Source organism: Engystomops pustulosus, chromosome 1, assembly GCF_040894005.1.
Source record: "Engystomops pustulosus chromosome 1, aEngPut4.maternal, whole genome shotgun sequence".
NCBI classification, from domain to species: domain Eukaryota; kingdom Metazoa; phylum Chordata; class Amphibia; order Anura; family Leptodactylidae; genus Engystomops; species Engystomops pustulosus.
In genome coordinates this window covers 225,524,043-225,549,836 of record NC_092411.1, presented here as the reverse complement: position 1 = coordinate 225,549,836, position 25,794 = coordinate 225,524,043, and the positions used below count along the sequence as shown (strand labels likewise).

Here is a 25,794-nt window from a genome sequence, read left to right as displayed (position 1 = left end):
CAAGGTATAGTAATGGTGCACCGTCCAGTAAGGCCACTATACAGTTTAACAAGTCGTCTTACCGTGATTCGGACGTGAGTTGCATCAACGGGCTGAAGACAGGGATTCCAGAGTTGGCTGAGGGGGGAAAAGCTCTCCCTAGTGGACCCACAAGACTCCCGCCCTAACAAGGGCAGTCCACAGCTGTTCCTGTTGGACTGAGACGTGCCCCCTACAAACGCCAATATGATCCAAACGTCCCTGACGCGTTTCGTGATGACTCCTCAGAGGGACTTAAAGTGTCTTAGTGCTAGATGTCGGCCCAATAATGTGAACTTCAGGCCTGGTATCGGTTACTTGCACTACAGGCATGCAGGAAAGAGTTGACGAAATGCTGTCAGCAGATGTCCCTAAGTAGAACTGCGGGTCACCGGTCGCAGTGGTGGACCTGGTGGCCTCCTATGTGCAGGCTGGCATAGTGAGCGCGCCAGACGGAGTTAACTTCCGCTTATTTAAACCGCTAGCCCCGCCCAGGTGCGACGTGATTGGGCGCATCAGACTTACCAGGAGACTCTGATTGGTCCGCGTGCGGGACGCCACAGCCGAGGGATGAGGCGGACCACAACGAGAACCGGAGCTATTGGGACATCAGACCGTGGAGAGGACAGCTCCGAGCTCGGCAAGGATACCATGCGCATGCGCCAGGTAAGCGGGGCCGAAGCCGAGGCGACGCGAGGACGCCCATCCCCTATTGGGCGTAATTACCACTTGTGCTATGGCAGTTGTATCGTAAGGATAACAGCAGACTCAGGTAATAAGGGGAGGATGCTAGATGTCTATATAGTGATGGTTAGAAATAGTGCTAAGGGTCTGAGAGGGTAGGTGATGGTACACATCATATTGCGTTCTTAGGCCAATCCTGAGGAGTGTGGGTACTCATCGGAGTAGGTAGGAGTCCGCTGAGCCATGGAGTAGATGTAATATACAGACCTCCATGATAGTGAGTCTACAGTACTGAGTACCTAATCGGATCCCATATGGTGACTACAAGGAACCTACAAGATCAGGGACTACATTAATTGTAAAAGTTCCGGGGTCATCTATAAGGCCATCTGTGACTGCGGATTAGTATATGTGGGAAAAACATTTAGGGAGTTCAGACGGAGCGTAGGGGAACACCTGGGTGATATTCAGCATGGACGGGACAAACCATTGCCCAACCATATCACATCACACCACAATGGAGATGCTTCCGTGTTGCGGTTTATGGGTATTGAAATGGTTCCTCCCCCACCAAGAGGGGGAACTGGGACAGGATCGTTCTCCAGAAGGAAGCGAGATGGATATTCACCCTCAATACCGTGTATCCCACAGGTCTAAATGAACAATTGTCATTTACCTCGTTTCTCTAAATTCACACATACACATCATTAATGCACTTATATGCATTTGAGTCACCATATGGGATCCGATTAGGTACTCACTACTGTAGACTCAATATCATGGAGGTCTGTATATTACATCTACTCCATGGCTCAGCGGACTCCTACCTACTCCGATGAGTACCCACACTCCTCGGGATTGGCCTAAGAACGCAATATGATGTGTACCATCACCTACCTACCGACCCTTAGCACTATTTCTAACCATCACTATATAGACATCTAGCATCCTCCCCTTATTACCTGAGTCTGCTGTTATCCTTACGATACAACTGCCATAGCACAAGTGGTAATTACGCCCAATAGGGGATGGGCGTCCTCTCGTCGCCTCGGCAACGCTCATCACGATAACCCGCCCCGCTTACCTGGCGCATGCGCATGGTATCCTTGCAGAGCTCGGAGCTGTCCTCTCCACTGTCCGAGGTCCCAATAGCTCCGGTTCTCGTTGTGGTCCGCCTCATCCCTCGGCTGTGGCGTCCCGCACGCGGACCAATCAGAGTCTCCTGGTAAGTCTGATGCGCCCAATCACTTCGCATCTGGGCGGGGCTAGCCGTTTAAATAAGCGGAAGTTAACTCCGTATTGCGTGCTCACTATGCCAGCCTGCACATAGGAGGCCACCAGGTCCACCACTGCGACCGGTGACCCGCAGTTCTACTTAGGGACATCTGCTGACAGCATTTCGTCAACTCTTTCCTGCATGCCTGTAGTGCAAGTAACCGATACCAGGCCTGAAGTTCACATTATTGGGCCGACATCTAGCACTAAGACACTTTAAGTACCTCTGAGGAGTCATCACGAAACGCATCAGGGACGTTTGGATCATATTGGCGTTTGTAGGGGGCACGTCTCATTCCAACAGGGACAGCTGTGGACTGCCCTTGTTAGGGCGGGAGTCTTGTGAGTCCACTAGGGAGAGCTTTTCCCCCCTCCCCCTACTCTGGAATCCCTGTCTTCAGCCCATTGATGCAACTCACGTCCGAATCATGGTAAGACGACTTGTTAAACTGTATAGTGGCCTTACTGGACGGTGCACCATTACTATACCTTGGAGTATTATATTCTTCTGCGCATAGTGTCCCATTCAGAAGACTTGGTATGTGACACTTAATAGCACGTCTCTTTATACATTTATTATTAAAAGTTACGTTTTAACGTTCATGCACTCACTTTCCCCTTTGAGCTTATCTTCCTATATATTTATTGTGAGTATATCTGGCTATTTTGCATTTTGTGCATTGGCTTGTAGAACTGGTAAAAGTAAATCATTAGCTACCTTTACCTTATGGATGTAAATTAGGTAACAATATAGAGGATTGCATTTAGATTTTTTTTTTTTTTAACAAATGTGGCACTTGGATAATACATATATATATTTTCTTTTTTCTTCCAACACTCTTCATTTTTGGTGTACTGTGGGAAAAATTCATAATGAAGCGCTATATCCTATTGTCTCAGTTCCTTTCGTCCAGTGCTTTGTAAACCCATTGAAGCTGTCATAGTATTAAGATTGAATAGAAATAACTTTCATGTGAATTACATAAGAATAAAACATAGTCTTCAGATATTTATCTGTAATTACACAGCTGGAATCAAACACAAGTTATATCGCATAGAATGCTATGCGTTCACATTTGTAGTTTAACTCTTTTACCGTCTGAAAATCCCCCACCATTGTCAGGGTTACATTATACAATTATAACTTCATGGAAGAAATAGATGTCATATACCTCTAGGGAGAACAATTCCTATGATGTAGAGAAAGTAAAAAGTCAAGCTCTTTTATCCCTTTCCACTACGATCAGTTGGTGAAGCACAATCCCTCTCATATTTCTGTGAGACACCTTGCTTATATCTAATAAAGTACCTAAATCCAGCATTGATTGCTTCTGCTTTGAATGACATGTAGCCAATATCGCTCTGCAGTGAACTTACCCTCTGCATCAAAGGATGAGACTTATGAAAAATGGATAATTTATAGTCCTCTGTAACTCCCATCATTATACAGAATCCCCAGCCAGTATATCTAAGGCCACACAAGGAAATGTATATATACTAGATTATTTGATACATATATGTAGTCTATAGCTTGACATTAAATTATTCTAGATTATTTCTATTGTATTCACAGAGGAAAAAATGCAGATTTGTTATCAAAAAGAGCTAGACAATTCATTTGCATGTTACGTACTTTACTACACCGTGAACGTTAAAATGTTCAAAAGAGGAACATAGAGTCCCTTCAGCTCTGCAGAACTGAGCCCAGTATATGCTGTATGCATACAGTGGTGTAACTTAAAGCTGGTGGGCCTCAGTGCAAAGTATGCGCCAGGCCCCCAACTATAATGTATGGCTCCTAGTACTATTCTTCTTATATTGGAAAATGACACCTTATGTACCCCTAGACCTCTTGGACCCTGTGGCCTGAAGCTTTATTAAAATACAGGCACACAAGGGGGGGGATAGGAAGGGGACCTGCCAAAAGACCACTTCCCAGTTTGCACAATTGCATAATTTATACCAAAACCACAATCCCCTGCAAAAGTCCAAAACAAGTGCAAACTGAGTGTTTTCCTGTGGTAGCCAGATAAACACAGCCTGGTTTGCATGATTTACCTAATCAAAGCAAAGTCCACGATCTCCTGCATGAGTCCAGAACTTGTGCAAAGTGTAGGTTTCCCGGTGGGAGCCGGACGGTGCCGCTGCTGGGACTCTCCCCAAAGAAGGTGTTGAGCTTCTGGGATGGCAAGCCAGCTCACAGCAGGGGGTTCATCAAGTCCGACATAGCCTGACCTGCTCTTACTGGTTCTTTGCATTAAAGACATAGATTCCTGCTTGGGCAGTGTCACCACTGCTTGTTCGCTTAATGTAAGTTTTTATCCTGTTTTAGAGCCAAACCATAAGTTAATCCAGCCAGAAGAGAAGTATAGGGCTGGGTTTGCTACAATTTAGCACCTAATCCACAGTGATTACACCATACTTAATTTATACAAACCATATCCACATGGTGATTGTTTAATCACACCGCTTTTTTTGTAAAAATTCTATTGTAGTTTAGCCAGAAATGGAGCAAACATAAAGGATCGGATATATAGGTCTAGGCCTTTCTTCATAATTTCCAATCCTTTAAATCAACAAAAATTAAAGGCAAACTGACGGCACACATTGCATACTGTGCAAGGGTTACTACACAGATTTTTGTGAAGCTATTCCTCTGTGTGATACAAAAGCATTACATTGAATGTGATTATGAAAAAGTAATGTAGATGCTGCATTTTTTTTACTGGTTATAAATTGTGGGATGCAAAAAAAAAGATTGTGACACTTTCGTGCCGAAGCATTACAGATGTTTGTGTGCATTTTTTCACTTTGAAGTCTATGGGTTTTTGAAAATCCACATGAAATCTGCAAGTAACAGTATTTCAGTATTGATAGCAAGAGGTTAACCATTTGCCAAGGTCATGTATCTCCAAAACAATCAGCAGAGTAATGGAATCATGAAGATGAACCTAGAATAAAATATTATTCTTTTTTATTAATTAAATATTCAACACTATTCAAAACTCTATAATAACTATAGTTGTCTGTTTGGCACTTCATGTCCATCTGTCCATACTTTCTTTTTCTCATTAGAAGTAGTAGTAGTGTTGTAATTTGAGTAGGACCTTAAGCATTGACTATAAGAACCCATTGAATACTGTAATGAATATAAATGTCTCATTGATTAGCAAGTGAAGATATAATATAAAGGGAATCTGCAGACAGTGTTAAGTAGCTCCCCTGGAGAGCTGTTCAATCATATTGTTGTTAGTGTTGTCAGTAGAAACACGACAAAAAATGTACAAAAGTACAAAAAATGTAATTAGAATTTTATTGTAAGATGTATAAACATTTTATAGGCCTGTAACTGCCCTATGACCCCTTACCTCTGCATTAAACTGATGTCAAATGCTTCTAGTTAAATACTACAGCTAAGGGCATACATACTGCGCTAGCCGCTATATGACCCCAGAATCCCAAGGCCAATCCCAGGGGTATATCTAGGTAGATATAGGGTAGAAAATGGGAAAGGGTTGAACGTGAGCTTCTGGGTAAAAGATGATATCATAAATTAATATTTGAAAGTTTTATTACTAAGGTGGTTGTGAACGCGATTCAAAGCCGAACTGTAGTCTTTGTCAGGTCAGAAAGAGTGGAGCACTTGTGGCTCTATTACCAGTCTCAAAGTTAATTACCACACAACTGTTGAAGAAAGAAGGACAGCCGGAGGGTTCCATAATCTAGGTAGATGGAAGAGCAGCTGAAAGCGTTCCCACTTTACCGGATAAGAAAAGGGGGAATATTACGTTATATGCTACAAAATCTCCATAGGGATACCTTTTCAATAACAATTATGGCAGCAACCACGGCAACCACTTTTGGTTCACATCTTGTGAAGCAGTCGGTCGGGAAAGATAGATGTTGGGAGGACTCAATTCTGAGGGGTATAAGAAGAGTAATGTTGACTGCATATTACAGGTGAAAAATTCCCTGCACAATTCCCTGTTATGTTCCACAATATGTCCCTATTAACTGCAGATTCTGTCTCTCTGCCAAGTAATGCTGTGTAAATTCTGTGGCGATTCCGCATCATGTGCTGAGACCAAAGTCTACTAGCATTTTGTGTGTGCTCTGCCCTCACAAATACAAAAACACACTGGATTATTAGTCAGTGGATCATTTAGGTTTTTTTGATCTTCACAGTTTCACTGTAGTGTGATATCACTGTAGCGCTGTATTAGACTGGACCATAGAATCCTCCATTGATTCTGGACCCTAAAAGGGAAGTTATAACCCAAAAGGAGACTAATAGGATCTGTTTTCTGAGGATTGATGAAAGAAGGGCAATCAGAATAATTTTATCTGGAGAGCCAAAAGTACTCCAGTCCAACTATGCTCTATTGTTAACTCATGAGATACTATAATGTTGCTGAAACAGTCATATATAGTACAAGATATTTATCCTCTGTTCTAGTCATGGAGGTTGGAGAGATCCAGCATACAGTCAAGCTACCCCACCCACATCACTAGTGCTGACATTGCTAATCCAGTCCCCCTAAGGATTGAGAGAGACATGGGGGTATTCCCTGCATAAGCTAACACTACAGACTGGGTTATCACATCTAGTTACTCAGGGTTGACCAGTGCAACAATTGTATCTTTGAAAGGCAGTTCTCACAGAGGGGAATTTGCAATTGTATATTTTCCATTTACCTATAGAAGCGCTGAAGAGAGCCCAAGATGTTTCAGGCTAAGAGACTGAAGGAGGAGATTTTAGGCTCCATAGTACATATAACTATGTAAGTACCATTATATACAATATTTGTATAATATAAAAACAAAAATCTCATCTTTTAGGCTTGTGGTTCTTGTAGTTCAGAATCGGAGATACAGGCATTTGAAATTTTTCATCTGTAGCTATGTATAACTTACTATAACCCACTTTAGGCAATTTAACTATTATGAAAGTTTTCTCCTAAGTCGTACATTATCTTTCTCTAATTCTATAACACTTTCTAACCTGATCTAAACTTCATATAACTAGTATGATAATTTTTGGCAAAGCTACTGAGACATGGAGTAGCCTTTCCTGGCTTTGGGAGCAAAGACTACTCCATGTCCCAGTAGCCTCTGCCATCCCTCCTACTGGAATATCCTGTGTATTTATTGGCACGCTCCTTCTCACTGGCAGCTTCTACAAATACTTACCTATAGCTATCTTTTCCTTGATCCTGGTGCTATTCTTGCATTAAGCAGATACACTGGGATCGCTGTAAAAAAGAGCTGTATAAAGCTGCTCTGAGCTGTTTATTATTACCACTTCCTGCACAATGTATATATCCCTCTCCCATGCTGGAGTAGAAGGTGATGTCACGCAAGAAGCATGAATAATTAACAGCCTGGAGCGCCAGGACATCACTTCCCGCTCTTCAGCAGGTTTTCATAACTTTTTTTACAGCGATCACAGCGTGTCAAGTTTAATAAAGACCAGCACCGAGATTGAGGATAAGACAGCTATAGGTAAGTATGTGTAGTTTGGATAAGACAGCTATAGGTAAGTATGTGTAGTGTACATTTACTAATAAATAATGATAGATTTAATAGGTAGATTATTGATGATAGGTTTTCTTTAACTGTCTTTGTCTCCAGTACCAGGACCGCATGTTCTTATCTTTAAAGGGAACCTGTCACCAGGAGACCCATTTTCAGCACTACCTCAGTTCCCACAGAGCATAGTACATTTTGTATAAAAAATTGATTTTACAGAAAAAAAGATATGTTATATTTTACCTTTCATTAGCATGTGCTGTGTGACTAGGCAGTTGCCCAAAGGGAGGGTCTGGAAAGGAGAAGTCCCCCCCCCCCACCTTTGGGAAATTGCTTCTCCATGTGACCTTTTCAAATATATGAAAACACCCATCACTTTGCTTAGCGACGCCCCCTGCTCCTGTTCAGCCAATCCTGAGTGAGGGGAGTTATTCTATTATTTGAAAAGGTCACATGTTTCCCAAGGGTGGGGGCGAACTGCTCATTTCCATTTCCAGCCCCTCCCAGGTACAATATAACATATCTTCTTTTCTGCAAAACCAATTTTTTATACCAAAACACTTTGGCAGTGCATGTACTATGCTCTGTGGGGACCGGGGGAGTGCTAAAAATGGGTCTCCTGGTGACAGGTTCCCTTTAATATGATAGCAAAGGAATGGTTGTAGGTACTACAGAGCTTTCATCTGAAGTCACCCTCCCCTCTCCAAAAAGTGCCTCTTCTTTGCTTATTTACATGTCTTGGAAGTGATTTTTTTATATGTAAACGGGCAAGGTTGAGGAAATTATAGAAGGGACATGTCATCCCCCTCATGAGGAAGCTTTTAATTTAATGGACGTAGGGTGTTTTTTTATATAACTCATCAACTATGTAACATGACTAAAGAGCTCATCAGGGATTTTATTTTACCTTGTCTTCAGGCTTGTAAAAATGGCTGAAAGACTCCCTTAAAATAGCATTTTCTTGCAATTTGAAACTGGAAAGTATTACAGCTGCTGAGTGCAGGAGCTATTTGCATTTGAGGAATATTTCTAAGATCAGTAGACTGTGGATGATTTGCTATGGACTTAACTTGCGACAGGTGTAAATCTGCAATCACCATTAAAAGACTCCATCTGCATCGGGCACAATGTGTGAGGCAGCTAGCTACATGATGCATGTTAATACTTTAATTTGATTCTTAGCAAAATTCAGCAAAATAATCAAGCAAACCTTTACTATGTTGTTGGCTCAGTTTTTTGCACTTTATGCATTTTTATAATTGGGCCAGATGTTAAATCTTCTCTAGAGGAGATAGATCCTCTGAATGTGGGATGTACTTTATCAGTCAGGCGTTCCACTGAGCTTCAGGTTAATGTAGGAATCAAACAGTGAGTCAGACACTGCATGTAATACAGCTTCTTAGACGTTCCTTAAGGACAACCCCAAGTAAACTGTGGAAGGGAAAGTCACCTGCCAGGTGTGAGAATCTGTCTACTGGGAACAAACAAAAAGGTTTTCCAGAAGAAATATGTCAGGAAATCATTTTCCATAAAACAAAGTTGGATCTTTAAACATAACATGTTATTTATTTACTTACACTAATCTGAGGAATACATAAAAAGGAACTGTTCAGGATTACCATGATCTTCACTGTAACCCCTTAACGACCTGGCCCTTTTTTGTTGTTTCATTTCCATTTTTCACTCCCCACCTTCAAAAATCTATAACTTTTTTATTTTTACATGTAAAGAGCTCTGTGATGGCTTATTTTCTGCATAACAAATTGCACTTTATAGTGATGGTATTTAATATTCCAGTGCCATTTTTGACTATTTTCTTTTACGGGGTTAAACTCAGTGAAAAACTGTTATTATATTTTGATAGATCGGGCATTTTCTGATGCGGCAATACCTAATGCATTTAATTTTTTTAGGTTTTTTTATTATAAATGTTTTTATTTTTTTTTTATTTTTACTCGTTTTCAGACCTCCTAGGGTACTTTAACCCTAGGTTCTCTGATTGATCCTACCATATACTGCTAAACTACAGTGTGCAAATCGCACATTTTAATGAATGGCTTAAAAGGAGACAGCCTCAGTTCTTCGGAAGACCCGAGGCTATCATGGCAACTGATCACCGCCCCCCCGATGTCATCACAGGGAGTGACGATCGTGGGAGTTACTGGTAAGTGTTTGCTGCAATATGCAGCAACAACTTACTGGCTATGGAGCCTGTTAGTCCTCTCCATGCACCCGATGCGCGCCATGCTTTTATGGCGTGCACCAGGAAGGGGTTAATCTATAGAAAAATATATAGATAAAATAAATCTGCCCTAAAAGTCAACTGGCAAGAAATTAATATACGTTACATTCTTTCTGCTGAGGGTTTTAAGATAGACCTACTTAAGTCAAGGCCATTATGGATAGGGATTAGCTTAAAATCCTTGTAGCCCTACTATGACTTCTTTCATTTGCAAATAATTTTTATTGAAAAAGTTTCGGTTGACTGAACACAAAAGAGACCAGTTTAGTGGTTTGGCTTATGAATGCCTTTCAATGGTTTAAGAAATGTTTTGACTCTGCTTGACTATTCAATATGATCTTGTTTGTGATGTCTCTTGGGTAAGGGCTATACCATCTCAAGGTTTTACATTTTGTATTAATTTCCACCCTTTTTTCCCCTTCTGAAAAGAATCACTATATGACTCGGCTTTCAAGAGGACTTTTGTTCAATGGTCAACATGAAATAACAATTTTTACATATCACTATAATTTTACCTACCTAAAATCTGCCAAGAGGATAAATCCCTTTAGGATTTGTTGATCTCCAGACTAAAATTTATTGTCAATTGAGGAATAAGGATTGAACTCTATGGGGGACATGTATCACTCCTATTGCTTCCTTTTTTTAGCAACTTTTTGTGAGACTTTTTACAGTTTTATACTTTTTAGGTTCAAAATCAAGCAGTGTAGCAAAGTTAACTGCCTCATGGATTTAATGCAGTGTGTTGTATTTATCTTTGTGGCCGACAAAGTTTTCAACTTGTGAGACTTTTGGGTTCTGAAATTGTCCCATTGTTGCACCTAATAAGTCCGAAAACAGAGCATGCTAGTTCCAGCTACTATTTGGGATCAAAAAGTCGCACACCACAAAAAGTCTCAAAAGTGAAACTAAACAGGCAACTCATCGCGTATCACAAAGTGGAAAAAATTGCACAATGTGGAACATGAATCAAACTTGCATTTCATTTTAATTTATGAGAGTTTTCATGGTGCTTGTCCTCATTTGTGATTATTTTGCACCTAAAACAGTCTCTTCAAAGTTTGCCATTGTTTGCGAAAATCTACGACTGCTCCTGATCAGGTATTGAAAATAGCTTGGAATGGATTGCGACTTTTAGAGACTTTTTGTGACTTTTGTTTTAAATAGTTGCAAATTCCACATGTATCAATAAGAAAAAACTTATGATACATGTGCTCCAATGACTTGCAAACATATTACACTTCAAAATTTAAGTATATACAGATATTGAATAAGCAGAAAATACTAAGACCACCTATAGAATGTTTATTATAACTGTAGTTACCATTGCTGAAGTTACTCATCATTTGTAAAATGGTAAACCCATAAATTCAATCAAATTTAGATTTGCCATTGCAATAAAATACACTTTTGATTACAGTTCAGTGTAAATGTCTCTCAAAAAAGTGGAAGTTGTATGACTTTTATGTTTCACCTAATTACATTGAGCATTTCTAGGAAATTCAAGTATCCTCTGTAAGCCTTGCCTTGTAATAGATGCTAATAAAGCCTCATGGAGTCTCACTAGAAAGTCGTGATTTCCATGGATGGAGCAAATGAATAACTTTAATAGGACAAACTACCAATTTGCAACATACAGAAGATACCTATTAGGAAATATATGTCTACAATTATTCAGTTGTTTATAATTACTTCCCTTGCAAGCTATTTGGCATTTGTTCCTCTGCCACAATTGAATCTGATCATTTTTATGCACAGTGATTACCACCGATTGGGAAATAGAACCTTGCATGTATCTTTATGAATACAGATGCAGCATAAAAACTTGTATCCATCACTTTAGCTTAGCTGGATAAGGAGGCGCTGATAGATATCTATATATCACCTTTTTGTAAAGTAAAAAACAATTTCTAGGTTTTTTCAAAGTAACGCACAATTGAGTGTTAATGTTGTATCTAAAATGTTCTTTTTTTTGGTAGCTATATGTTTATTTCAATGAACAATGATATATGTTTAGTGTACACCATATGTGAAAACTGATCTAGAGTATCCTAGAATGCATTGTCAACCTTTCTCATTCCCTTCATTTATATCAACATACACAATAAAAAAATCTTTTGTTTATTAACAGAATATTGTATTCAACTAACATATGATTAATAATAACTATATTAATTATGCATTAATATAATAATACCTAAACAAAAAAGTTATTTCTAATTTTAAATCAAGCATCGGTCTACCTTGCACATACATGTAATGTGAATAGTGTTGAGCAAAGCTCAAGTTTGTTACCCCGGACCCAAGCACAAACTTCATTAGAAGTTTGAATCTGGGTTGGGCTCAATCTCCCCCCCCCCCCCCCGTCCCCACTGTCAAAGCCCACCATGGGAGTTAACTCTTTAGTACTAGAATGCTCTTCCAGCACTAGAATGCCTATGGCCTGTGTATAGCTGGTGTCTTTGCCAATGACATTCCAACAGTGTACATACGCGATAGGTACTGGCACTGATTGAGGGAGTTGCTGTTGGGGATGCAGGTCTGGGTTCGGTACACAGACACAAACAGATTTTAAATGGGTCTTCTCATCACTGGATAATAGCTAAAGTATTAAGAACTATATTCATCTGTATTACATTTTATCTTACACACACATGTATCTTCCTATTCTATACAGGCATTTTCTCTTGGACTAAGTGATGCTCAGCTCTATACATGGACAGATGGCCTCAGAAGGAAAGATTGGCATGACTATGACAGCATTCAGAAGGATTCACTACGCTCAGGTATGGACGTTTAATATTTTAATTTTTATTTGTATTTTAATTAAGAAACTCATATTGATCCCTAAAATTTATGTTAAAAAAGTATAAAAATACAAAAAATGTATAATTAAAAAATTTAAAAAAAATTTTAAAAAAATTGTAACTTATGGTATAAAGGAAATCTACCATCACAATAAGGGATAAACCAGTATTCATGATTTTTAGTATTCATGATTGAAAACATTTTAGATTTCCGTACAAAACCTTCTCATTAGCTGCATATAGAGAAGTTTAATGGTAGACCCTTGATACCTATACTTCTCCGCTTCTGAAAAAAGAGCAGAATGCTATGGACAATTTTCTAGATGACTGTCCCTTATTGAAGATGACTGTCCCTTATATAATATGTTATATAATGATAGGTGTTCCTAAGTTGGGGACCATATATACATGACCATACAATTCTTTCATCACAGCAGTAAATGGCATTGCAGATGCACTTTTATTGTGTGTGTGTGTGTGTGTTGGGGATGGGGTGGTGTTGTAAATTTTTTTCTAATATACTTTATTGGCATTTTTTATGTTTGTAGAGGAACAGACTGCCCCTTAAAGGAAATCTACCGCCAGTATCAAAGATTGTAAACCATGCATACTGATATACGTGTGTTTCCCCTCTGGAAGGATCTGCTCTACTTTAAGCTTATGCCCTTGGTTTAAGAACAAAAAAGGCTTTAAACATTATGCAAATGAGCCTGAGGAGCTCCAGGCTCAATTAATACCTATGGAGCAGAGGCCTTCAGGCTCATTGGCAAAATTTACATTTACATAAAAGCTTTTTTTTTTTTTTGCAAAAACCAGGGCATAAGCAGCTAAAAGAAGAACAGATCCTGCGAGATGGGACACACACCAGAATATCAGTGTGCTTGGTTTACAATCCTGCATCCTGCTAGATGTCCTTTAATTACAATGTAACTTTTACATTGCTATGCCAAATTTGTCTACTGGATTGAAGATCCTCTCTCCTTTCTTCTCCTTCTGTTTGCACCACTGTGAGGGAATGTTAACCCTTCCTGCTCCCTCTATGGTTGTAGTATGCTTCGAGAATTATATTCAAACATCAAGCTGAAAGTAAAGGGGTTAATCCTCACTGCCAGAGTTGTTTAACCAGAGATGCAGAGATTACCGTATATACTCGAGTATAAGCCAACCCGAGTATAAGCCGAGACCCCAAATTTTAACACAAAAAAACTGGAAAAACCTATTGACTCGAGTATAAGCCGAGGGTGGAAAATGCATTGGTCACAGCCCCAGTATATAGCCAGCCAGCCAGCCCCCTGTAGTAGCCAGATAGCCTGCCAGCCTCCCTATAGTAGCCTGCCAGCCTCCCTGTAGTAGCCTGCCAGCCTCCCTGTGGTAACCTGCCAGCCCCTCTGTGGTAGCCTGCCAGCCCCTCTGTGGTAACCTGCCAGCCTCCCTGTGGTAGCCTGCCAGCCCCCCTGTGGCAGCCTGCCAGTCCCCCTGTGGTAGCCTGCCAGCGTCCCTGTGGTAGCCTGCCAGCCTCCCTGTGGTAGCCTGCCAGCCTCTCTGTGGTAGCCTGCCAGCGTCCCTGTGGTAGCCTGCCAGCCTCCCTGTGGTAGCCTTCCAGCCCCCCTGTGGTAGCCTGCCAGCCCCCCTGTGGTAGCCTGCCAGCCCCCCTGTGGTAGCCTGCCAGCCTTCCTGTGGTAGCCTGCCAGGCCCCTGTGGTAGCCTGCCAGCCCTCCTGTAGTTGCCTGCCAGCCCTCCTGTAGTTGCCTGCCAGTCTCCCTGTAGTAACCTGCCCATTAAGGAAAAAAAATAAAATAGCACCCACCTTTTCGACGGCCCGGGCAGCGGCAGGTCTGTGGCAGCTCCCTCTGCAGCGCCTCTTCTTTATTCAAGCCGGCGGCAGGTCCGCGGCGGCTCCGTGCGCATGGCTATCTAGCCTTACACAACCCCTTTAAATATCATATTTTAGTCACACCTTTACAGTATTACAGTAAATAAGCATCATTTCCATGTGCATTTCAGCTGTTGCATCATTTGTCACAAAAAGAGCCCTTGATCTATTTAGTATTATAAAAACGTAGCTTTCGGCGATTTTGTGATTTTATTTGAGAAAATGTTGGTTTAGTAAGTCAAAGTTCCATTTCTCTACACGGGAGCATGTCACACAGCAGATAAACTGTTTGGTTCCCTGTATCACTTAGCATTTTACTGTCAGCTTAATATTTGAAGTGCTTTGCATAGTTATTATTGCTATTTTTTGCTGGGCTTATTATGGAATATATCTCTCTGAACCACAAGAAAGATCAGGAAAAAAATTCTCTCTGCAGGGTAAAATCTACTGGCCAGTACACTTGAATAGAATTGTATTCTGAATAGTAAATGGCTATTAAACAGGTAATGCGTAATTATAAAGAGCTTAGGATGGATGTGTACTGGAGTTTAAGGCAATAAAGAGACCATGATTAAATCAAGAAAGTAGCAGGTAGTAAAGATACATCATGTTAAGTGAAGGAACAGTTGTGTAAATTTAGGCTCAATCTACATCACCGCTGGGGCTTCTGTTGTTCTTCTCTATTATAGGAGCACAAAGTCACTCATAAACCCATAGGGACCATGGACTTTCTTTGGAATATCCATTATTTAATCAGAAAAAGTTATATCGTATATACCGGCGTATAAGACGACTTTTGAAAACAGAAAAATCTTCTGTCTAGTCTGGGGTCGTCTTATACGCCGGTAATCCCGACCGCCCGCCGTGTATTTACGGTGGCGGTCGGGTCCCGGTGCATCGAGAGGGCTCACGGGCTGAGCCCTCTCCATAGCTGGTAAGTCTTTGCTGCATATTGCAGCAAAGGCTTACCGGTAACACCCGCGATCGGTGCTAGCACCGATCGCGGGTGTTTTCACAGCGATAGCGGCGCATACTCACCCTCCGGTGGCCCCGATGTCTGCGCGGCTCGTCTTCAGTCTTCCGCGCCGTCTTCTTTCTTCTGCTGCGCGTCATATTAGGCGCCTGCCGGGGAAGATCAATGGCGGCGCCCAGCAGAAGAAAGAAGATGGCGCGGACATCGGGGGAGCAGCGCAGCACATCGGGGCCACCAGAGGGTGAGTATATAAGTATTTTTTTTTAATGCTGGGCTGGGCTGTGCTGTATACTACTGGGGGCTGTGCTGTATACTACTGGGGGCTGTGCTGTATACTACTGGGGGCTGTGCTGTAATGGTAATGTTGTTGTTGTATGCCTTATGTTTATGAGTGACAGTTTTCCTGCTATATACCTGCATGTCATAAGAATTTAAATTAAAAAAAGGACCATGTTAAATTCAAATCTGTTTTTTTTTTAAAATTTTTACTGGTGTTTTGTATGCTTTGGAAAAGGGGTAGTCTTATACGGCGAATATATCTTAAACTCTATATTTTAAACAGGAAAGTAGGGGGGTCGTCTTATACACCAGGTCGTCTTATACGCCGGAATATACGGTACATGCAGCATTTTTTTTCCTGGCTCCTAATGTAGCCTTCAATAGAATAACCATAGAAAACAACCATTGGATGATACTGTATGTTGAAATGTATTTATTGTACCATAAAGCCACACTAATATATGAATAATACTAATTTATACAACTAATCAATAAATTTGAAATGTACTCATTAAAAAAGTTGTTCACACGTGATTCACAGGTAATGCAATGCATTTGCTTCAATGGTGTAGTCAGAAAATACCAGCTCATCTCTCTCCCTTCAAAGTATCAGTGAATATATATACCTATATGAATTTCTACTCCATTCTGGGTTCAAGAACAGCTCTTCTCATCTGTTTGTACCCAGAGTCTGCATTGGTGACCAGCGACATCAACTTGTGGCTGCTTCAGCCTATCAGTAGCATCGGATGTGTTCGGCTGAGGCAAATATTAGGCTGCAGTGGCCACTTACCATCAACGTGCTGTCATCGTATTGCCTATTGTACCTCGCCAATGCCATCTCCAAAACAGCTTCTACTAGCTGTCTTGTCCTAAGTTCCCCCTTCTTGTCCAGGCTCACTGCCAGTATAGTATATAGTAAAATACTATGACATTATTATAAAATAATACATTACATTATAATAACAATATTAATAATAATATGGTAATTAATAATATTTTACATAAATATGTCTACTGAATAACTGAATAGCCGCTATTTTTAAAGGCCTCATATATCTTTGGAAATATTTAACCCTGATTTCACAGATGACCCTTAAATTGCAGACTCCGTATTCTATATAATATGATGTTCATGCTATGCACAAACGTTTATTGAATAACAATGGAATAAAGAGAATGCAAGTCTTACATAAAAAACGTAAGTCAATAAAATAATGAAATGACATCTTTGTCTGGGTTATGTTACCTGCTTCCAAAACACATTGTACCATAACCAATTTCTGTCTCTGGAACAAATTGAATGAACTTTATAGATCTTTAGCAGCTTGAAGAGAAAACAAAATGAATGTGAAATTCAGTTTTTCTTTTGAAAATTGGTATCCTGCTTCGATTTCTATTTCTCATTGAGACTATATTAATCTCGCATCAGTCTTTTCAGACAGAGAAAAGATAATATTCATTGTCATCACTGAATACAAATGCATAGCCTAGTAATTTTAATCTAGAAACCTCTTCAGCTCACTGGGTAGTTAAACTGGGCAACATTCTGCATAGGAGCAGGTTATGCAGGAAACAGTATGAGCTCTGTAGGGACAAAATGCTCTCCATTAGTTTCAGATCAATCCATGTATTCATGTGTATAGATTTCTAGAAACTGGATATAGTTTAAAATGAATAATACCAAAACACTTGTCCTTTCTAACTAGGCCAACTGTGACATGAGACTTCTGTGCCTAATGAAACTTTGAAAAACGTAGGCTTCCCTTGGTTTTTTATACAGGAGACTTAAAGGAGAGCTATAAGAACATCCCCTTATTATTTTCTATGTTTTTACATTAACATACTTGCCAACATATGGTATTCCAATTTAGAAGATTAAAACCCTACCAAGAAACTTCCTTAAAAATGCCAAATAGCCCCCCAAATGCCTATAATTAGGCAGGAGTTGTATATATCTGCTTATCCACAAAGAGAAAAAAATATTTAAAATCATAATTAATCTTGATGTGTACATTTATTTGATTGATGTATTTGCACAGTCCAGAAACTTGAAAGGGCACTTTGTATCCTACCACAGAGAGACATCAGAATATATGTTGGTATCTTTAAAATTAAACCTTGCAGTGTGACACATACAATGTAGATAATGATGCAACCAGGATCGGATTAAGGCTGCATTCACACACACATGTATTGGGGCCGTATATATACGGCCGACAGGCAGTGACACTTTGGACCTTTAAACACTTGGTGATATTCAGCACTTTGCACTTTTTCTTCTATGTGGCACTTTATTTTTTCTTACCTGTTATGTACGTCACATCAATTTATTGAGATCTGTCTGTGGCACTAGCACTTTTTCACAGTACAGCTACTTATTTACCTTGTCTTTGGTTATCATTATTGGTCCCTGGTTTTCATACCTCAATGATCAAATAGGGCTTCTGTGGGGCTGTGATTCAAGGTTTTCCTGCATATACTTTCATGTCATTCAATACACCCTTACCCAGGTCTCCGTCTTTGTATTTCTTGTACAATACATTTTTAAAATGTTTTTAAATGTATGTCCTTGGCTTTTGGTCTTTTCTCAATAAAATTTACAATATTTTGATTAATGATGATTACCCTTGGTGAGCCATTCATTGTGCATTTCTGTGTCTTTCGGGATAAATTGTATATATTTATTTGCACAGGCTCTTTTGCATGTTTATGGCTGTGCTATCCAGTTTTTCCAAATTACAGTAATAGGGAAATAGTTAACATTCTGATGATTTTAAAAAAAACTTGCTTGACAAACCCTTTAATTTCTACCACATAAGGTATCACTTTCAGACCTCTTTCCTAATAATAAAGGATGATCACAGATCTCAGGATCTTTGGCCAGAGCAGAAAATGGTCACTGTCCATTAGTAAAGTACAATCAATAGGACTTTGTACACCTAAAGGACTTAAATTGGATGTTTTAAGGAGACTTTTTAAAATTGCTTTTAATATTTATACGATCATGAAAATCTTCCTCTTTATACATTAATATAACATGTAAATGTGAATAGTAAATAGTCTTCGTTCTTCGGATGAGTCCTCCATTGACCAGTAAGCTATATAAATGTTTTGTTGTTTCCTTATTCCTGTTCTCAATTCTAGCCCATCTCCCAAGACCCCAATTCAATACATACACTGTCATTTATATCAGAGGTCAAATCGAATTCCCAGGACAGAGCTCTTGAAATCTGCTATCTACCATTCGACCAAAGGCAAGCTTTCTATCTGTTTTGTTAGGATTAGAGCTGTCACTGCTAATTAAAGTCACATCAGTTTTATTACCTGCAGTTCTTCGATCGGAAAGACTGTATCCTAAAGCAAAATGAGACCATTACAAAATGAGCAATAACAATGACAATAATGTTCCATGTATCTCCACTTCCTTAATTGCTTTTATTTATTGAAGTCATTCTTTCTATTTAGATATGTAATGTACAGTCTTTTCTGAGAACCTCACATATACAGTCTAACCATTTGTTAACCCTGTGACTTTATAATTTTTCTCTAATTCTATGTAAAGATTTTGTTTGCTCTGTTCATTGTTCTCCTTTGAATTAAGATTACTCATTGAGCTGGAAAAACAAGGGAGTTTTTACATGATGCAGATTGTATTCTACCGGGAAGTGACTTGAGACAAAAATCTACACAGCATGAACACAAATCCCCAATGTTTTGTTTTTCGTTTATTATGGGATTTTGTAAAAAATATAAAATATCTTCATGTGCTGTAATGGCAGATGTCATCTTAATTCAGTTATATGTTAGTCTCAGGAAATAAGAAAAACCTTGCTAATTAAGTCTTCGGCTGGTAGGAGGATTTGTCCAGTTAGTAGGGACTTTTTCGGATTTAATTACATGAATAAAAGTTGTTTATAAAAAGGATATTAGTGGAAATTAATCTTTTCTCTATCTAATTTCTAGTTGTCTAGTTGTTATTTTTGTGTAGCTTCTTAGTCTAGTTTGTCTTAGGTGGATTCTTCTTGTGTTAAAATGCAGCTGTGCCTGTTTTTCTTACATTGATCCCTGGTGTGGAAGATGCCATTTAAAAAAAAAAAAAAACAGACATTTTTGCGCAAAACAGTCTCAGACGGCTGTACAATAAATCTCCTGCATTATCTATACAATGTTTTTGGTTATATTGTCTGCATATTGTAGCGGAAAGACAGTTCAGTCAGCTGTTTTGCCCGTTTGCCTAAATTTTGCTGTAATTAATTTTTAAATTTTTTCCCAAGTAGTGACTTTTTTAAAATGGCTAAGTTTGGGAATAAGTCTAACTTAAGTCTATACAGCTGGATTCGTAAGATAAATACAACAAATCCATCAAAAATAGTGCACGAGGTGTGGTGAAAATGTGGTAAAGTTGCAAAAAAATGTGAAAAATCAGTATTGCGCAAAAATATGCAACTTTTTGGTTCTAACATTTTGAAGAATGTTAGATGACAAATCTCCCCCATTTTATAGTTATACAGAATAAGAATGTATTTTCTGTTAAAAAAAATTGTCTCATCATGTCCCAAATTGTACCAAAATTCTCTGGACTGATGCAAGTTTTAGTATACTACAAATGTGGGCACCATTATTAAAGGGCATCTACCACCAAGATAAAGAACTGTATGCAAATGAGCCTGAGGGGCTCCAGATTCTATAGGTGTCAATGGAGCCCCTCAAGCTCATTTGCATACAGTCTTTCGTAGTCTTGCATACAAGTGGTAGATGTCCTTTAAACTTTTGTTTGTATATTTTCCTGATCTGTGGGAGCAGTGATCTCTATCCTGTGATAGGGAGGTAAGTGACTTTTGTGGCATGACATCATAAGACTTTGTTTTACATATCCCATCTGTTACCTTTGTATCATATTGGATATCAAAATGCTGTTATAATGATGCTATTCACAATTTTTCCTATAATTGATTTTACAGCTAGAAGCACTACATCTGCATATAAAAATTATACCAATCGGATTTAAAAGAAGACATGAGGATACTTTCTGAATTAATTTCTTCTTCATTGCCTTTGTAATAGTTTTAATGGTGTGCACATGTTAGAGTAGTTTCAATCCCTGAGGGAGTTGCAAAACTGAAGTTCTGGTTATAAATCACAACAGACGTAACAACAGTTGTAAAGGGGGATATTATATTGTTGTAAGAACGATTGCAAAGTACAAGTGGATTGTAAATGGTCCTTCTAGATAATTACTGTGCAACTCATTCATTTCAAGTACAATAAAGTATTTACAGTATATGGAAAAGAATATCCTTTTATTGCATCCACTGTCATATACCGATTCACTGAAAATGTAATTTAGAGAAGACAATGAGGCAGCTGAGGTTAAACTTCTAGAAATCCAATAGTTTTCAATTATTATTTTGATGAACATTGCTCCAAAAAAATCCTTTTATATTTAAGATGTCGCACTTTCGCATTATGTTAGGGCCAAGTAAGTGGGGGCACATCCTTTCTTTGTCAATTCATATTACTATTCTTGCTTTCTAATAAAAAAAATCAGGAAAATCGATGTGCCCGAATAAATTGATCTGTAACACCCTACTTGTAACTCTGCATCCTACAACAGATCTGGCTAAGCCCTTGGGAGACACAGAATGTCACAAGATGTAATGTTTTCTAGTCCTCAAATTGAAAGTTCATCTTTGAAGCAAATAATAGCTTATTGCCAAAGAAACACTTTTCTCATATGAAAAAAAGTCTTTACCTCTTACATAATTTATTCATCCTCCTTTTTCTTAACAGGATGTTCCTCTGATGTGGCAGGAAAAGCTACCCCTTGATTTTGTGCCTATTAATATTACAGGAAACACATTTTCTAGGATGAAATAAGGCAAACATTGCCTCTATTTTACCATGAAAGGCACCCCCTTAAAGGGGTATTATTAACTGGATTTTCACATTTAATTCAGCTTCCATATACAGTATATACTCGAGTATAAGCCGGCCCAAGTATAAGCCAAAGCCCCTAATTTTACCACAAAAACCTGGGAAAACCTATTGACTCGAGTATAAGCTGTGGCTGGGAAATACATTGGTCACAGCCTCCCCAGTATATAGCCTGCCGGACCCTGCCCCATAGTATATAGCCAGCACCTGCCCCCCCCCAGTATATAGCATGCCAGTCCATATCCCCCAATATATATCCATCTCCCTGCCCCAGTATATAGCCAGCAGCGGGGGAAGCCAGAAAGGTGAGTTTTGATATTTTTTTTTACTCAAGTATAAGCCGAGTTTGAGTTTTCAGCACATTTTTTGTACTGAAAAACTAGGCATCCATTTCGTTAATTGGATGTTATTTAATAAAATGTTCCTGTGTTAAGATAATTTCCCAAAAATATATTCATATGATCTCATAGAACTGAAACATAGCTGCCCTTGGATACGACCACTGGTACTTGAGGGAATATGTAAAGAAACAAATTTGTTGTGCATATGAAATGGAGTTACTGCATGTCCCACATTCATCTTGTAGTATTGCACATTTATTCCAGGTGATCACGCAGCATTCAATAGAGAATATGCGGCTACTGCTGCCAGGATGCTAAGATGATCATATCCAAGGACAACTATCTATTTTCTAAGGGACCAAATGACTATGTTTATGACAAATTATCTTCACACTGATACATTTTTAACAGCAATTGAAGTACGGCATGTACAAGGCATATTAATTAAATTGAACGTGAATGCCCAGATGGGAATATCCCTTTAACATCAAGCAGAACTTTTTCATAAACCTAAACCAGTATATTTTTCCATAAGGAACATATTCATAGCAATAGACAGTACTGTTTCAGTGTATTTTTATCTCATTACTACAGTGTAGGGAACTGGTTTAGCTAAGTGAGAGGCTGAAGACTAGGTCCTGGAAGTAAGAAAACTCATTAGGGAAACTTTGCTATCAAAGAATTTATCTGCAGATATGTGGAGACTTACAGCCATTGATGCTCCACTGGGGGGATTCTGGGAAATATGCAAATATGTCATGTTTGATGTTATGGGGACTGTCGTATAAGGTAGCCAAAGACAATGGGGGGGAATTAACAATGTGTCTCAGGTTCCATCAGTCTCTAGCTTGTCTTTTATTGTGGCAGATTTATCACTGTCATGGTGAATTCTGGTGCAGGATAAGACTGTCTGCTCCTACTTTATACCAACTTTTAGTTGGTCTAAACTGTGCGGCAGAATTTTGGGCGCACTGACGATTTCCCACAAGCCATACCCCTTTCTCGTGAGGCCACTCCCCCTTAATCGGACAAGTCGGGAAAGTGCCAAAAAAAGGTCCAAAAGCCTTGATAAGCCTTGATGTGGCACATGACATTTTATACAGTGTTTTTGGCGCAAAACCACCAGAATTGTAGCACAAGTGCATTTATGAATCCCCCCCCCCCAATGTGTCTCTTATTTAATCCTGAAAAGCATACTTGGTCCTCCCCTAGTGGACTGCCTAAGCTGCAAACTCAGACTGGAAAAAGACCTGCCGTATCAATGGTCTTGTGTGAGCCCATAGAAGTAATAGGGGACATGTACTGGCTACTGAAAAATCGGCTTGCACATGTCCCCATGTAACTTTTGTCTGCATTAGGCCTAACAGCTTCAATAGAAATTGCAGGCATAAATTATATATATATATATATATATATATATATATATATATATATATATATATATTTATATATATTTGTTTTTTTGTTTTTTAGATGATGGGTGCAGCAAAATTAAGATTTTTTTACATAGCATATAGAATGAATCTTACTTGCATTTAAGTTGTTTTTTGATAGAATCTTGGAAATTTTGATTTCTTTTCTTTTTTTCATTTTCACTTGTCAATCATTGTAAATATATGCTGGTGAGTGATATAAGCCACTGCCAATGCACAGCGGCAATTTTATTCAACTTGAAAATGAAGACCTACAGAAGCTGCTGATTTTTAAATAAATCTAAATATTAACCAGTTGCCACAAACCTACGTAATAGAACGGGTGTTTACTGCATATTTGCCGCACCAATTGTGAGTGTTAACTCTTTACATGCAGCTGGCAGAGCTGCTGGCAGCCTGTAACAACATGTGGCTCATACACCAAATGCTGTTACATGCTGCCATCTTATCTGTGATCGTCGCTCCCCATGATGTCATCAGGGAGCAAATATCCATCGCCATGGCAGCCTCAGGATTTTATAAGTAAACAATGGCTACAAGTAGTGGTTAAAAGCATTTATTATACTCACACATGTGTAAAAAAGTGCTTTGTAAATCATATCATGATGTGATTTTATATACAAAGTGCTTTTTTATATTTGTTTGTGAGTATAACAAAAACTTTTAATGTCATTCATCTGATGTTGCATTTACAAATATAGAAGTCCTTGCAAGGATTATATTTTTCAATAATGTCCTGATTTGTGAAACTATGTTATGTATTGATGACTGTAGATAGAAAAGTTGATAAATTATAGATATGTAGATCTGCTGTAAATGGCAAAATAATTGAATTCAACCTTCACACCTTATAGCGCACTTGTCATAGTCACTTATTTTGTCAAAGAGAAAAGGATGAAGGGCTAGACATAGATATCTAGTAGCATAAAATCGAGCAGACAGCTAGCATTATTACTGAAATGAAATATAAAAGAAATCCTTTCATTACAAGAAGTAGTTACCTTAAAATATTCTTTCTGTTCTTTTGCCAGAGATACATATTGGGTTTTGCATATTTATAGATAGTTCAGATGACACTGGAGTACAGGCTCCCGGTGCGAGAAACATTTTATAAGATGACCCAGCACTATATTAAAAAGCAATTGATTTGCTTCCATTGAAATGTTCGTTTGTGTTTTAAGAGAAACCCTTTTAAAAAGTCATGGATCGAACATAATGGAGCTTAAGTGATTAGTTAAGGGAACATAATATGATGATTTATAGTAACTGTAATCGGGTGTACAAATTGGAAGACATTAGCTTACTGATGGCTTTCTGTATGGGGGCAGGGGTGGAGCATAACGCATATTCTGTTTCCTGTAAATGCATATTCTATATACTTATTTTATGATAATGAAGATGGTTTCATTCAGTACCAATTAGCAATCAGCATTAGTCTCTATGTGCCACTTATCAGCATATTTATGGAATGACACACAGACTGCACTGGCTTAAAAGCTACACATTGAAACCAACCACTGGTGAAATGCTCAGCAAAACTTCAATACATATCTCATAGACCGAGGTTAGCAATCACTATTGATAAGTAGTTATTTCATTACATTCTCCAAGGGTTTTACATTAGTTTTTATTTCGGGTGAACTTTGTCTCACCATGATTACTGCTATCTAAAACCTTGTGAGTTTGTACCTTTACACATGGTAACTACATTTACTCAAAGGGTGATCAATCAGACCAATAGTTATATCTCATACAGAGGAGATCTGATTTGCATGTATTCATATAGATTGTCTCAATCTCTTCTATTGAAACATAATCACCAAAATGAAAAGTTCTAGGTTTACTTGTTAAACTAATCATTATTATTAATTATTCCCCATCTCCATACTACCGGTATATATGACCACCAGTTGGCTCCTGGTGCACCTGCTTGTAGCATGCTCAAATCCTGTAGCATGCACAGCCTATACACTATAATAGACATGATGGGGGTTACGTATCATTTTATCTGTGGCTTATTTTGGTGCAGTTGTGGTGCAATTGCTGTTTTGCCACTTTCTATTGCACCAAATGAACATAAGATAAAGTCAATGTGAAATAGATCTTGCTTTCACCAAAGTTATTAAAGGAAATCTACCATTAAAGAAAGTTAAAAACATGTAAAGACACTTACATACACTCCTCTTGTTTTTTATACCGGCTCTGTCCTTCGCTAGTCTTCACACGCCAAAACCCATAATTAGCAGGCTGGAGCGCATGGGCAAGATGTCTGTCGCTCCAAGCTGCTAATTCTGCACGCCCCTTCATAATATCACCTCCCTCTCCAACGTGGGAGAAGGATGCATCTATCACGCAGAAGGCTGCTAATAATACGTTTCTTTTCTAGATGATGTCAAGATTATC

The 25,794-nt window shown here is 38.9% G+C and overlaps 1 protein-coding gene across 2 annotated transcripts in view; it reads left to right on the top strand.

Moving 5' to 3' along the window:
- Positions 1 to 25,794, top strand: part of GALNTL6 (polypeptide N-acetylgalactosaminyltransferase like 6) — a 681,266-nt gene that overhangs the window by 170,241 nt on the left and 485,231 nt on the right. For both annotated transcript variants that reach the window (XM_072119809.1, XM_072119800.1), the window contains exon 2: positions 12,426 to 12,534. In XM_072119809.1, coding sequence (XP_071975910.1) covers positions 12,426 to 12,534 — 109 coding nt within the window. The remainder of the gene's footprint in view (positions 1 to 12,425; positions 12,535 to 25,794) is intronic.